Source organism: Protopterus annectens, chromosome 3.part0 (genome assembly GCF_019279795.1).
Source record: "Protopterus annectens isolate FY-2018-M chromosome 3.part0, PAN1.0, whole genome shotgun sequence".
Taxonomy (NCBI): Eukaryota; Metazoa; Chordata; order Ceratodontiformes; family Protopteridae; genus Protopterus; species Protopterus annectens.
The window spans coordinates 1,960,922,886-1,960,939,653 of NC_056731.1; the positions used below are offsets into that span (position 1 = coordinate 1,960,922,886).

Genomic DNA, 16,768 nt, shown 5'->3' on the forward strand with positions numbered 1-16,768 from the left:
TTGATTTGCAAACCTTACAAGTCATGCAGGAACTTAGCACAGTACAGGAAAAACAACTCTGGACTAGGTATGGTGTTAGACAGAACAAAGGAATCTATGTGGGACCAGATAATAAATATGTTTTGCCTACTAATCTTTTTAGGTATGCAGCACTAGTCGTGCATGGCCCTTCCCATCTGGGCCCTGCAGCTATGGTTAAAATTATCCACCTTACCTTTTGGACCAAGGGTTTCATTGCATATGCAAAACATTTTTGTCTATCCTGCATAGTATGTGCTAAATACCACGGGGGAGGGGTCAGAGTTGCTCCGTCATCATTTCCAACACCCCTCTATCCTTTTCATACAATATGTATGGACTTCATCGAATTGACCACGGCACAACTAAAGAAGTTTGTGTTAGTCATAGTAGATGCCTTTACTAAGTGGGTTGAGGCCTTTCCGGTGACACATCCGGATGCTCAATCAGTGGCTAAAATTTTGGTCAATCACATCGTCCCACACTTTGGACTTCCTACACGCATCTACTCTGACAATGGCACGCATTTTGTCAATCAGATCATTCAGAAACTGTCTACAGTTTTCCAAATTGAATTGAAACACCATTGTGCCTACCACCCACAGTCAGCAGGGTTGGTGTAACGCCACAACGGCATTCTAAAAGGCAAGTTAAGAAAACTCATGGCCGAGACACATCAGTCTTGGATTACCTGTCTACCTCTAGCCCTCCTTTCCATGCGGACATCTCCCACCTCAAAAGGAGTCACCCCATTTGAGTTGTTGTATGGGAGACCTTATTACGTCCCGCAGTGGCAAAACTTGTTGCCTGCGGAACGTGAGGGGGGTGAGGAGATAGCATGAGGAAAATGCTGACCAATACTAACAGCTGTTTAACAAATGATTGTTTTTCAAGTTCAAGAGATGACAAAATCACAGAAGTCATCGCAACTCCAATGGCAGTTCGGATTAAAGAAAGGTCCTCATGGATCCACCTAACGCATTGTAAAACATTTTAAGTTAGATAAAAAATTGAATTCCCCTGAGGAACAAACAGACAGCAGTAACCATGAAGGACAATAATGAGAATAAGAGAAAATGGTTCTATTGCAATATTTTATTGTTTATAACTATTGTGATTGTAATATTTTGTTTTTAATGAAGCTAGCCATTCAAAAGAGACAAACACACCAGCTGGCATCCAAACTTTAATACATATCAAGCGATTAAATATGCATATGCATCCTCAATGAATGTCTCAAATTGTTGGGTATGTACTGTAATACCTACTGTACATAGTGGCTTAATGTTAGGGACAGCCCCTCTGGGAATAAATGATACTTGGAATAGTTTGTTGTTTGAAACCACTGAAGTACCACTGAGAGACAAGGTGGCGCTGCCTCTTCTGGGGCGCCAAAATGGAACAGTGTGTTTTCAAAAGATTGGGAAAGTTAAGGTGGGGCTGAGCCAATGTAATTTGACAATAGTTCATAATTGTACCCTAGAAGGGCAGTGTGAGACCAAGTTTGGAGCTATAAAAAAAAGACATCAATGTAAATGATAATAGTTTTGTTAAAAAAATGCTGTATGTATATGGCCTGTTATTTAAGGGGCTAAAGCCAAATGGGAGTTATGAATTTGCAACCAATATTACCATCAAAACAAATGATTGTTATTTTATTTGTGGTAGGAAAGCATATAAATGGTTACCATATGGCTGGTCAGGAAGTTGTTTTTTGGGATATCTGATACCAGCTATCAGACACGCAAATGTATTGCCTCAAGGTAAAATACAAAATGCACATTCTCTTAATAAACCTATTAATCCCGTAGGTAACATTGATGCGTCATGGATTTATCACCATGACTTGGCACACGTCAGCAGCAAAGGACTCTCACATATGGACCTAGGCGATGATGTAATTGCTTGGGCTGGTATTTTGCCAGCGTATGGGACAGTAATATCCATCTGGGAACTGAGAAAACTGTCAAAACTGTTAGAGACTCTGAGTAATGCGACATTTTCAGCGCTAGAATTGGTGACGGATGAATTAACGGCGATAAAAACAGTAGTGTTGCAGAACCGTATGGCGCTCGATTTCACCCTAGCGGCAAAGGAAAAATAGTTCAACAAGTTTTTGAACTGACTAAACCTGGTCCAAACCCCTTGACTGACTTTTTCCAAAACCTGTTTGTAAACTGGGGTTCTGTATTGATAAACATTTTAATTGCTGTATGTGTTGGTGCAATCATATTTTTGCTGCTTGGCTGCTGTTGCATACCATGTATCAAAATGATAATATCGAAGGTTATCTCTGCCAATGCTACAAAAGCATATTTCTCTGATTATGAGAAGGTATACAACGTATCTGGGATTGTGTAAAATAAACAGTATACAAAATGTTGTAAGGGGGGAAATGTGGAAAAATACTGAAGTCAACATATTTTGTATTCTGTATTTAAAGGGTTAAGCAGAAAAATGTTCACTGCGTGCAAACTGAAATGTTCTGGAAAATGTTGATCACTGAGGAATGCAGAAGTTAATCTTAAACTGCTGATAAGAAAGTTAATGGTGCAAGAATAACTGTGGTACTGGCTGGTAAAAACAAGTAATCAAACTATCAATTTTAATGAAAATCCTCTGTGCTACGTGTATGTACGTGCAGGAGGGTCTATATAAGGAGAACTTAAAGTACAAGTAGCCAGACTGCTGGCATACTACCATCATGTAGCAGGTCTCCATGCATGTAAAATAAAGCTGTTTTACTTGCTTACAAGAACTTGGTGTGATTCTTCCAGAATATGTTAGAAGAGTAAAATCTTTCGACAGTAAGGCTAGCCTTGTTGATTGCAGATAGCTGAGGTTCATAATCCATAAAATGGCTATAATGACTGGGCACTGACACAGTCTGTGGATAAGAGTATTTGACCTCATCTGATGTTTGATGATAGGTAATGGACATTAGCCTACTGTGACAGAGGCCCACCCCATTCTAATTGCCTTACCCATTCAGTTGCTTCCTGCATCCCCCTCATGCTGTGAGGTCACCAGCCACAACATACTGTACTTTATCCTACTTCCTCATAAGCCATTTCAAAACAATTATTTATGGAATCCATCCTCCAAGACATACTCCTGCAGCCCTTCAGGTGGTAGATTCCACCGGTGAGAAGTCTGGTAATCAAAAGAGCGAGCACCCACATTCTCAAGCATGAACACAGAACCACTCGCTGACCCCGAGTGACTGAGATTAGCATGCTAGTACAGGCAAGCAGAATCACTAACTTTTTTTCAGTTATGAAGAAACCAAGTCATGTATGGACAAAAACATCAATACCAAAACCTTAAAAATAATCCTAAAATGACCTGCAACTAGTGCAAACTATATGGGACAGGAGTAATATGTTGGTCATGCACAGCACAGTAGGCAATCGGACAGTAGAGTTTTGCACTAACTTCAGATGGTCAAGTTCAGTGTTGGAGAGTCCTAGGTAAAGGGCACTATAATAATCCAGCCATAATGAGACTAAGGAATTAACTGCTAGTGAGAGAACAGTTTTAAGTTAAAAGTGTGTTATTCTAAATATGTTTCTGAAGTGGAAATGAGCTGATTTTACAACAGCTGACACATCAGTTAATCTTTGATCTATGACTTACCTTTTAACTGTACCTATTTTGATGAGGCATTCCAATTTTTTGGCTTACTTCAGCCCCCTTCATGATTTTCAGACTCAGTTGCTCCAGACAGAGTTTATTAGGCTCGTCTAAAGCTTTTTTGTGTGCAGCATCCCCATGTCAGCTTATGTTATTGGAGTAGCTGATCAGATGATATTTAGCAGTGTGGTATTAAACCAGAGAATTGCCTGTTAGTTACTGGAGAAAGAACCGAACAATAGTATTTTGTTACATTTTCCCCCAAAAAGACCAAGCTGTTCCACTGAGGTGGGGTAGAGATAAAGCCCTGACTATGATGCAGGTGGCCAGAGTTTGATTAGCTGCTCACGTTCATGACGAAGTTAGCTGGGAGGGTGGATGAGGCATTCCTACCAGGCCGGAGCAGCAGTGTCTCTCTCTCTCTAGTGAAACTGACATAAGGCTAGGGAGTGGGTTAGACAGCATAGTGCATATGCCTCTTGGGGCTAGAGGCAGAGTTACATGCCATAGTTTCACGAGCATAATCAGCCGCAGAATAAAATGCTAAGCATGAAAGTGAAGGGATACAAGGCTACCAAAGACACCAGGCCCCCGTGCATGAAGGCAACATTCCCAACACTCAACCCACACCTCTGCTGAGAGAAGGAAAAACAAATAAGTCCAGTCCTCAAATGGAGACCAGATGGATTTACTGGGCAGGGAGGCAGACCTAAAGATAGAGGTATACTGGCTAAAAATAAACTACTCGTGTCACAGCATGGTCTATTTTAAAAGCATCCATTCTGCTACTTTGGTAGGTTCAGTGATTTATTAAAACACTGTCACACTCTAACAAGTTTACTTTACGTTTTGGTAAGAAGTGTGGATACAGTTAAACTTTGTACATGTAAGACATGCTGGGCAAATTATTAGATGGCAGCATTTAGCACAATTTGGGCACATTTAAATATATTTCTTTAAAACACATAAGTGTAGAAAAAGTGTATCGAGGTCATTAGAGAAGACAATAGTGCCCAGTCTTGGCCCCTTGACTTCAATAGCAGGATCTGTCTAGAGTTTTGCTTGCTTGCAACGAATACATCTGACACCATGTGTTTTATTTTTGCACATAATTTTTGGGCTGCTTTGGCATGTGATTTTAATGTGTTGCTGCAGTTAATTGTACAGTTTGTTATTGTACAATTTATAAGTATGCTGTAAATGTTTGTATCTCTCTCTCTCTCACTTAACTTTATTGATTTGTATATTTGTACTTTTTAATATGTACGCCCTTCAACATTATACTCTGATTTTATGGCTTTATGTTATATTACATTACTCTTGCTTGATGACAGAAGGAAATACTGATAGCACAGTTGTGTAACCCTTAACATCTATCTGTATGGCTTAGGGCAGTAACTCCATAACTAACAATACTGGTATCACTAACTGACAGCAGCAATGACATGTAGTACGTGTTACTTTCTGTATCTGCCAAATGACTTACACTTAGTGCTGTGAAGTTGGCCCTCAGACTTAGCATTGCTGCTCTTAAATTTACTTTTTTATTCATAAATTCAAAACTGTTTATTGTTGCATAACAAATAAACTAAACCTGTACTGAGAACCCAATTTTTCCTGACTATTTTGCTTGTTATACTTTGCTATCCTACATTAGTAATCTATTTATATTCTCCTTCTTATGAGTGGCATTAAAATGTGCCTAACCAGCAAATACTAATACATTCTCTTTCTTCTTTTTCTTGGTGTGATCTAAATAGAGAAACAAAAGAAAAGGAGGCCATGAGGAGATAAAAAACTGGAACAGAACTGTTTCATACTGCATACCTGTTGGTACAACATTTTGCTCTTTCATTATACCTCACTGTTAGAAATCAATCTAAATACTTTACTTGAGCATAGGATCATAGGATCATAAAAGGTTATCAGACAATCGACCTGGTGGTCATTTCAAGCCTAGCTGTTTTATCCCAATGTAATACCATAGATACTCTAGTCAAATACCTAAGATTGTATTTAGTAATGACTGCCCATGTCCAGAAGAGCTATGGCTGCTATCTCTGGTGTTAATTTACGGTGTCCCATCCACTCATCCATGTTCATTTTGAACAGTGTTATAGAGGTGCTCTGCTTCACCTGAATTGGCAGCCTATTTCAAAGATGTGTCAGTCGCTGGGAGACAAATATGTCCATCCAGCATGCCCTATTAAAGTTGCAGACCATATTTATGTCCCTGGAATGGGTAGCTCTAGTCCCGTTTGATTTAAGGATGTGCAAGAAATTCATTAGGTTTGGGTCAAAGATTGCTCTGCAAGCCAGGCACTAGTCTCCCCTAAGAAGTCTATATCATACTGAGTATAGTACAAGGACTTTAGATGGTCTGTGTAAGGCATGTGCTGAAGTCCCTTGATCTTCTTTGATAGAAACTTCTGAGGTCTCTAATTGCTGCAGGTGATTTGTGCGGTACATGCCAAATGTGGCATTATACTCAATTATGGGCCTGATTAGTGATGAGTATAGAGGGGTTAAAACCTCCTTTTCTCTAGAGGCAAAGCCTTTGCTAATGAAGTGCACTATGTAGAAGACCTTCCTTACTACAGTAGACACACGGTAGTCAAAGTTAAGGTCACAGTCTACTTGATTCCAGATCCCTTACCACTTCATTGGTACATAGGGTATTGTTGTTAATTTGATAGTGTGAAGGGACATTGTTTTCTACTAAAGGGAATGATGATGCATTTCTTTGAAATCAGTTTGAAATCATGACTAAGACACCAGTCATTGGTCTGTGTAAGACTCTCCTGAAGTACACTGACATCATTTGGGGATTTGATAATTGCACCCAGTTTGCAGTCATTCACAAACTTGGTCAGCCACAGCCCCTTACTTTTGGCCTGAACTTCTAAAAAGTATATACCAAACAGTAGGGGGCCCAGCACTGACCCTTGTGGCACCCTGCTGGTGACAGTTCTGCTAGTTGATGTGGTCACCCACAGTGTGTGACCAGGTTTTGAACCAGTTGGCAACCCATCTTACAACAAAGTAGTTTATAATTAGTTTGCTATGTTTATCAGTAATGCCTGAGTGTGAGATTGTGTCGAAGGCTTTGGCCAAGTCAAGGTATGCTGTGTACATACATTTGCCCTCATCAATGTTCTTGGTTACATTTTTGAAGAAATCCACCAGGTTTAACATGTAGGATTTGCTGTTGACAAAGCTGAACTGGGTCAGAGCTAGGGTTTGAAGGTTGCCTATGCCTTTACTTATGAGGTCCATGATGATAAGTTCCATGGCTCTTTGGATATGTAGGAATGAGGAGAGTTGGGGGCAAGGATTGTGATAAGTGTGGATGGGATAAGGGAGTAAGTGTAGTAAGTGGTAACAGTATGCTACTGTGTGTGAGAGAGAGGAAAGGAGAGGGAGGAGCTAATCAGGTGGTTCTGGGTATGTGAGGAGGAGGAAAGGACAGGAAGGAGCTAATCAGGTGCATCAGAGTACCATGTGTCAAGAAGGAATGATCCTGCATCCTGTTTGAAGATTTTTGGTGCATTACGGGAGGTTGGGAGGGAGTTCCACTGTTTTGTCATATAGCAAGCAAAACATGAGTTCCTATGAGAACTGTGTGAGGGAGTCACATTTCCTAGACATTTTCCAGATGAATGGAGACTATGAAAAGTAGGGTTGCCACTTTTTCATTGGTCCAAAGTGGGAAACAGGGAGTATGGCTACTAAATAACATCATCGGGTGTAGTCAGGGGTAGAGGGTGTAGCCAAACATGTGACATTTTGGACATTCCAAAGAAAAGCACTGTATTTACTTCTGAACATAGCCCCCCAAAATAAATAAATATGTGTGTGTGTCTGTCTGTATGTATGTATATATATATATATATATATATATATATATATATATATATATATATATATATTTATATATAGGGCTCCTATTACATTATCGAAATCATGAAACTTCGAACACCACAAGATCGAACTTGTATGTTTGATGTTTCATAATTTCGAATACGTAAAAATAAAAAAATAAAAACAAAAAACATAAATCAACTGTTGTAGGCAAGCCCCCCTGCACCCCCACACCTCCCCCGCACTTTAAATATACCAACTCTGAGATTGCACTATAGTGCGGAAAGGGAATGTTATAACTGTTGACCTTTTTTATTTTTTAGTTTGAATTGCTGAAACTTTGATTAACTGTGTTCGGTGTTTACAGTTTCAAAGTTTCAGCAATTTGATAACGTAATAGAACCCATATATATATATATATATATATATATATATATATATATATATATATATATGTATATATATGTTTGTGTGTGTGTGTGTGTGTGTGTGTATACATACACACATAGTTGAAAAATATATATATTTATATGCGTATAGGACGCCTGATCAAATGAACATAATGCAGACAGCCAGGAAATCAAAGTAAAAACATTGAATTTACATATATCGACATGTTTGGCACATGCCCTTGGATTATCCTAGATCATGCGCAGAGATGTCGATATTTATTAATTCGACATTTTTACATTGATCTCGTGGGCTGTTAGCATTGTGTCCATAGTGGAACTTTTGAATAAAAAGCAGGGCTGTTTAAAAGGGTCTATATCTACCACCAGGAGAAAAGAACTACATGGAACAAATTTAAATCCATGCAAGCGGGAAACTTTGCCCCCTACCCCCCAACTAAATATACCAACTCTAAGATCGCAGTACTTTGGGGAAAGGGCAAAGTTGACCCTGGTGGCCAAGTGGTTCAGTTTTGAGTTTCGGTGAATATATATATATATATATATATATATATATATATATATATATATATATATACATATATAATATATATATGGCTAATGGTTAAGGTATTTGCCTCTCAAGCACAAGGTACAGTGTTCTATCCCAACCTCTGACCAACACTTGTGCAGAGTTTGCATGTTGTCACTGTATCTCTGTGGGGTTTCTCCCATCTCACAAAAACATGTTAGGTATTTCCACTTCAAACACACCCAAAACTGAATGGAGTCACAGGGAACAGTAAAGACTCTGTGTGATGCCTTATGGAGTAACAGCTGTGCAGATCAATAATTTTTGGCATCAACTGTGGTGAGCAGTATCCTCTAGATAGGAAAACAAAGACTGCCGAATGCATGCCATGTCAGGGCTAGCTAGCCACAGCACAGTGTAAAAACTGGCTCTAGGTGATGTGGTCACTTTGACTAATGTCACTAAAAATGAGCGTGGATATTTTCCAGTGATAAGTACAGTGAGGGCCCTGTCTATTCCAACCTACACCAGGGTTGCATGCTAACAGGAGTTTAAGTGCTTCTGTAGGCCAGTGTGTACATGTGTCTCCCATAAAATCCAACAGCCTTGGGTCAGTAAGGTATTGGCCAAACAGTGTCCAGTTACTCAGCCTGGGTTACCTGGGATAGCTCTGCTAAATGAAAGCTGGATAAAAAATCAATTAACCTGATAAACATGAGCTAAAAATGCTACAATTAATACAGGTTCACTGACAGGATGCAGTTTTGAAGTGGATGACATGATGGCAAGGAGGAGACTTGATATCCTGTGTATCAAGAAGACGAGGTGGAGGGGCAGTGCAGAAAGGCCACCTGGTTTGAGATCCAGAGTCTATGGAGCACAGACTAGAAACAGTGTGGGAATTGTGGTGATGGACAGTGAATCAGACTCAAGTGTAAAGAAAGGGAAGTATTTATAATCTCATCCTATGCGCCACAGCAGAGTTATCATGACAAGGAAAAAAGTGCATTCAGGCATATACACACATATACATATATGCATATACATATACCTATGCACATATATGTGTTTGTGTGTGTGTGCATGCATATATATATTGTTTTATTGAGTTATTTCACTGAAAGAGAAAGCAGTATGGCCAATATTCACTTAGTGGTCATTTTACAGAAGACCCAGTGCACTCTCCCAATGTGACAGGGGAGGCCTCAGCCCTCACTTTCTTACTTAAAAACACTAACTGCACAGATTCACAACTATGGAGAAAACAAAAAAGACCATACACAGGAAACACTGCTGAAGCACTAACAATTACCAGTAAACTACTACATTTTTTTCATAAATTATTTTACTAATTTTTTCAGTAACATGGACATTCAAATTACCATACTAGCTTCTGTTTCCAATCAAGCCAACAAACAAATAAATCACATCTGAGGCTACCCGTAATATATGTAAAGTATTTTACACATACAAAGGTTACAAAAAAATCTTCAATATAAGGGTGATGGAACATTTAAATGACCTAAAACAAAGTTTCTTCTATTACAATGCTTAAACATTTATCTGATGGTTGTGTAACGCAGAGGTGTTTCAAGTTCTTCACTTAGCATACATATGCGCTTCTCACTAGGCTGAACCCATTTCTCCCATCTTCATCCTCCATCTTCCTATTCTCCACATTCACTATATCTCTATGCTTACTGAATACCTTACTTAGGCCCATCCTCACTCTCTCTCCCCCTACTCTCCACTTTCAGTATATCTCTATTTGCTTACTGATCCTATGTGATTATAAGTATAACAACATTTAGCATAATGATTTACAGTACCTAACAGGCATCTCTGAGACACTACTCCATTGTATATTAAGCTATTGTATCTCTGAGGCACTACTCGACTGAATGATTTCTTGTTACTAAGTGTAACTGCCAAAATATGTGTTACTAAGTGATCCTATTAGCATTATTACTAACCTGAACTGTGATAACATGTTACTATGTACTTTATTACTATCATTTCTCTGATTGTTTTACATTTGTTTAAAATACTGACTGTTATGTTGTTATTATGTGGAACTTTTCTCCCCAGGCCTCTGCAGAAAATGGCCAAACTTGCCCACTCAGACTTCCCCGGTAAACAAATGTTAAATAAATAAATCTTAGTGTTAGAAGTAGACATTATTATGCTAAGGTAGAATATATGGAATATAGTTAGCAATTATTTATAAGTGTAGATAAATGTCTGGAATTAAGTAAAATTATTGCTATCAACCTTTTTTTAAAGTTGATGTTTTAATGTATTACTTTTCAATTAATTGAGGTGTTACTTCTGTTAAGTATTTTAATTCATCACAAATCATTTAAGTAAATTTGAATAGATTACAATGTTAATTATGAGGTACTGACTTGCACAAATCCTTATTTTCATTACTGCTTAGCTGTGATATTTTTGTAAATGGGGTCTATATTAGAACATCGAAATTTCACAATTTCGAATGTTCTAATATCAACCTCCATTCAGCAAACGCTGACAACATCAAACATGCAGAACAGCGAATTTTTTTCCTAGGGAAAAAAATTGCTGTTCCAAAACACATACACACAACACAAGCACACCAAACAAACAGCAATCCACACACATACACCTAAAATCTTACAGCTAACCCTACACTAAACTGTACAAACACCACTAACTATCCACTTACCATAACCCAAACCCTAACCCTAAGGTCCGTCACTATCGCACACTCACCTCACCTCACCCGCGCCCTAACCATAATTCACCTAACTCGCCCTAACCCTTACGTCCACACAATCGCACACATACCTAACCTGCACCCTAAGCCTAACTGACCTAACCCGTGCCGAATCGCACACTTACCTGAACCCGACCCATAACTTTCCACCACAGCACTGAAAATAGCAAAACAACAGAAATGGACAACCAAATTCTTTCCCTAGGAAAAAATTTGGTTTTCTGTCGTTTCGCTATTTTCAGCATTCGCTGAATAGGGGTCGATATTAGAACATTCAAAATTGCGAAATTTCAATGTTCTAATATAGACCCTTGCAAATGTTCCTGTTAATAAACTACACTCATGAAATTAACATTTTTCGTCCTTTCCCAGGAAACTGAGGGGTAGGGAGAGTTTCCCTTGCCTGTAGCTCCACAGTAGATAGCATAACCTTGCAGACACTGGATTCAGATAACTGAGCGCTACTGCTACAGAGAAATACACTCTGGAAGTGGCAATATTTTATGAAAGGCCTGCAAAGGAACTAGCGCTGATGTCAGCTTGTATTCCTTTATGGTAGGCTCCCTCGCTCACAATGATATGTCCAACAATAATCAAACAATGCATGCACACCTAAAGTCTGGGCTGACCTGAAGCAGTCTTTTCAGCTCTAGCCAGTTGGTAACACATACCCAAGGATGGCCTGAAAAAAGGAATCCCTAATACAGAGTAAAAACTCAATGGGATTATTTCAGGTGAGTGGCTGTGTTAATTAAACTCTACGTATCTGAATGCGGGAGAGTTGGTGCAAACACCCAGATGCACACACTCAAGATGATTGTTAATATGCATCTCTTAAACCCCTATCAGCAGTCAGTGATGGTTGTGAGTCTGACCCTTCACTCATCATAAGGAAAGCTTAAATGTGATATAGAATGTGAGGTTGCCTCACAGACAAACTTTGAAGGAGTTGTTTTTACCAATGTCTAGTCTTCAATACACTTACCCTCTCTCACTAGTATGGCACTTTGATCAAGCAAGGGATCCCTCACTTTGCACACCCTCCTCCAAAGCCTCCATATTCAAGGAGCTTAAAAAGGCCTATAATGTCTCTGTCGCCTGTGGTTGGCTGGACTGATGCACTGGCACTTGTGAAAATGCTTTGTGTTGTGCTTCTTGCTTAGAAATAGATCCAGTGGGATCAGTGCTCTACCCTGGTTAACAAATTCAAAATAAAATAAGACAGTGTTGTAACAGTTCTGGTAATCAAAACACAGAGGAATTTTTGGAGTTTGGTATCAAGCGCAAGAGCTTTCTTATGCCAAAAATCAGAGTTGTAAAACAAACTGAAGGTGTCTGAAAAGTACTGAGTTGACACAGTAGGAGAATGTGGCATAACATACTTTCTGAATCAAACTCGTCAAAGTAAACCGTATTTTTATTTTTAACAGACTGAGGCCATTAGGTGGCAAACTGGTAGGAACCTGTAGAGGTGAAAGTTACATGGAACATATGTAGTTATTTGGAATGTTCCATTTCCAACACGAAGACAAGATACAGCTGTTAAATCTGAGAGGGCATCAGCTACCTTGTGAGGTTTTTTGATTTCTGATTCACAGTGTGTTTTTGATAAAGTCAATATTTGACTGCATCCATGTTGTACCTGTTTCTGCTATCATAAATTAAATAATATGCCTGATAATCCTAGAACCAAAGAGATAAGGTTACACTGGGGCCTCAAGCAAGACTCAGTAGAAACAAATTCATTTTTTTATTCACAAGTTTAGCACTTTCATGCAGGTAAAGAACTTCTTCAAATCTGTCTGATAACCCGTATGAACAAAATCATATGACAACTGTGGCAAGTGTTGTGAATGTGCTTTTTCTTCTTTCAAGAGGGCTAAGCCCTAGTCCAAATAATGACAATTTCTGGCCATGTTAAAAAACCATGTTAAATTAAGTATAAAGTCTCAGTTGTCATACAGTTTAGATGACATATTTTTATCACCCACTTTCGAAGACAAGGTGACAGCATTACAAACATAATTTACTATAACATAATTGAACAAGAAGAGAAAAGAAGGGCAGACATGCACTTATTGGAAAAGACAGGTGGTAAATGTAACCACAGACTAGAGAATGGCTGTACATCTTCAAATAAGGAACATAGCTGATGTCTACAGGGGCAGCCTAGAGTTATGTATTCTGGTAGATGGAATATTGAATGCCAGAAGAACATTTCAGAGATGCAGCAGCAAAAATACATAATCCAGTGCAGATTTAGACCCACAGACGAGAAGCCACTTTCTGTGATGACCAGTAGTGAAAAAGCTATCTTTAACATTATGTAGTTGTACTCACCCGTATGTGTCTTCATGTGCTCGTCAAAATACTGCTTCATGTTGAAATCCTTGCCACACCATTGACACATGAACTGTTTATGGCCAATATGGATGCTCATGTGGGAGCGAAGCTGATACTTGTACTGGAATCTTTCATTGCAATTCTAAAAAATCAGAAGGTTGGGAAAATGCCAGTCACTGGAATGTCCTGCAGTACTTACAATTTACTCAGAACTTTGTGTACAAACAGTTTGCATCTGTAGAGGAGAAAGCAGCATCTTATTAATGTGATTAGATACTCATTCATCTGTGCTGGTATACCAGCTTTGCTGAAAATGTATCTTCAGTTTAGGTATAAAAACAAGGCAGCTACAGTAAAATGCTCCAACTGTTCTAAACTGATCACCATGAATCACTTGACAGATGAAGAGAACAATATAACAAGAGATTATTTGGGACAATAAAGACCATACCTATGACTCAGGAAAAAGTCTCAACACATGGGGATATTGCTTATTGCAAGTAGGTCATTATCCACAACAGTGAAGGAAGTGCAATTCAGAGACAGCAATGGGTGCAATGAGAAAGACTTAATTATTAGCTTATTAGCATGTCTCTGAATCACACTTTAGCTAATACCAGCGCTGTCAGACCTGGCTGTGGTTGTGTTCTTCTGTAACACCCCATGAATTGCATTGCATTGGCAAATACATCACTCTACACTCACACACATGCATTCAGACACCCATTCACACCCACATAGGACCATTAATTAACAAACAAGCTCTCCCCTGGTTCATCACACTCATGGAGATATTCTTCACCCATTTACTCCCCACACACACACACACACACACACACACACACACACACACAGACTCTCAATTCCCTATCTAACCCCTTAGTGTGACTACCCTGGCAGACAGACATATACACTTACAGACAGACAGAGACACACACACACACACACACACACACAGAGTGATAAATCTTCTTCATGCCCCTTACAGACATGTACACAGATGTTCGTGCAGTAACCCCCCACTTCCACATCTTTGCTAAAAATACCTGTACTATGACTGCTTCCATTGCAGTGAATGGGCAGCTGCCTTCGTTTGACAGTGTTTACTTTTTCCTCCAAAAATAGTTAACATTTATGCAGCCAAGTGATTCTTTGAGTCACTTGGTGGTATAAATTGGGAGCTGTTGGCATTTCCAGTGAACATGCCAGCTAGATTGCCCACCATGCTGAGGTCCCCACTAGCAGAAAATCTCAGCAATAGTGCTGTCTGTGAACTGGAAAGGTTTACTGTGAGGGGCAAAATGGCCATGTTAAGGCTTCCCTCTTGTAGCAAGCCTTTCTGAATCCTGGGTCAAATGACTAGTTGGAATTATAGAATGGGGTGGTATAGGAACGTGTCTTCATCACATGACTAACTGCAGCATCTTCACTTTCTTTACACCTTGCACATCCTATCCTCCAATACAGAAGAACTCCTTCACCATAGCTGAGCAGATAATAGTAACAGCACAGCACTACCATTATGATACTTCACTCATTCCTAATTCCTAAAGTCATCCAAATGGACAATTAGCATATGTATGCCCACTTCTCAAAAAATGCTATCATTCTTTGAATTTCTCTCATTACAGAATATCGGAAGAAGGAATGTTTACAAAATTTAAGCAAAATATTAGTCTGCATGAGTTGTTTTAATGGAGTGGCAAAGTCTCATAGAAGTTAGCATAAGTGCTTCACAGCATTTGGTTGTCCAGTTTGCTTCTTGGCACTTAGCCCATTTGGCAGCCCCAGGACTGGTATCCCACTCAAGAAAAAAAAAGGTCTTCCAAGTTGAAGATCAAAAAAAAAAAGTCTAACATAGTTCTGAACTGTACCATGCAGTTAAACTGCTAAACACATTCATTTCAGCAGCTGCAATATCAGCCGTAGCTGCTGAAATGAATCGCAGCATTTCACTAACCCCCAGTTGATAATTCTTTTGCACCAATGATCACACCGTCTGACAATTTCCACTCAGATGAAATAATCATTTCACCCCTCCCTAGTTATTGTAGTGCCAGAGCTATCACACACATGAAGTATTGATACTCCAAATTGCCTATAGGTACGTGTGTGTGTCTCTGTCCTGTTAACGGCTGTTACTCCTTCATAGCCTCTAGCTCCCCATGATCCTGAATTACTTCAAGCAGGAAACTTCATAGCCACTAGCTCCCCATGATCCCAAACTACTTCAAGCAGGAAACTTCATAGCCTCTAGCTCCCCATGATCCCGAACTACTTCAAGCAGGAAACTTCATAGCCTCTAGCTCCCCATGATCCCAAACTACTTCAAGCAGGAAACTTCATAGTCTCTAGCTCCCCATGATCCCGAGCTACTTCAAGCAGGAAACTTCATAGCCTCTAGCTCCCCATGATCTCAAACTACTTCAAGCAGGAAACTGCATAGCCTCTAGCTCCCCATGATCCCGAGCTACTTCAAGCAGGAAACTTCATAGCCTCTAGCTCCCCATGATCTCAAACTACTTCAAGCAGGAAACTGCATAGCCTCTAGCTCCCCATGATCCTGAACTACTTCAAGCAGGAAACTGGTGAATGAAGCAATAAATGAAAGCAGTTCCAACACAATGAAGAAAAGCATCATTTTTTTTGATAGGACATCTTAACTATTATTTGGCTCCTGTGCACTATTCCTCAGCTGCTTCTGGGGCTTCTCCTTGCCCCCATGCCTAATCATACATTTGTCCTATATTCAGAAAGGAAACAGAGGTATCCAAGCACTGTCATACTCGCTTCCATATCATGTTATGAAAAAAAAAAAGATGTGTTTTTCAGCCTTCAGTGTTCAGAATTAGTTGTAATTCACAATCTGACACAGTACTTTTTATGTTGATTCCAGTCATGTTTTTGGTGGTAAATCTTCACTTCTGTTATCAAGTGGTAAAGAAAACTCCTACTGGCAATAAGCATTAGAGTGATATTTCCATATATCATTCCTTCCAGAAGCTGAATGGCCTTTTTTTTTTTTGAAAAGTAACTGAAAACAAAGAAACTAATCCTTCTTAATGGATAATGCCATCATCAAGTTTATCTAAACTAACTTAGGCAATAGGTTTGAACATTTCAGTCACAGAAAGATCTGTTTTCAATTTACATACAGATTTGGTGTATTATGGAAGGAAATATATATTCATAAAGCATTGTTTCAAATTAGTTGCCTGTTTCATTCCTGTAGTCTTT

General features: G+C 39.2%; 1 protein-coding gene across 1 annotated transcript in view; it reads right to left on the bottom strand.

Moving 5' to 3' along the window:
* ZBTB47 (zinc finger and BTB domain containing 47) overlaps positions 1-16,768 on the bottom strand; it is a 684,044-nt gene that overhangs the window by 36,448 nt on the left and 630,828 nt on the right. Inside the window, exon 5 of the mRNA XM_044066047.1 lies at positions 13,529-13,673. Coding sequence (XP_043921982.1) covers positions 13,529-13,673 — 145 coding nt within the window. The remainder of the gene's footprint in view (positions 1-13,528; positions 13,674-16,768) is intronic.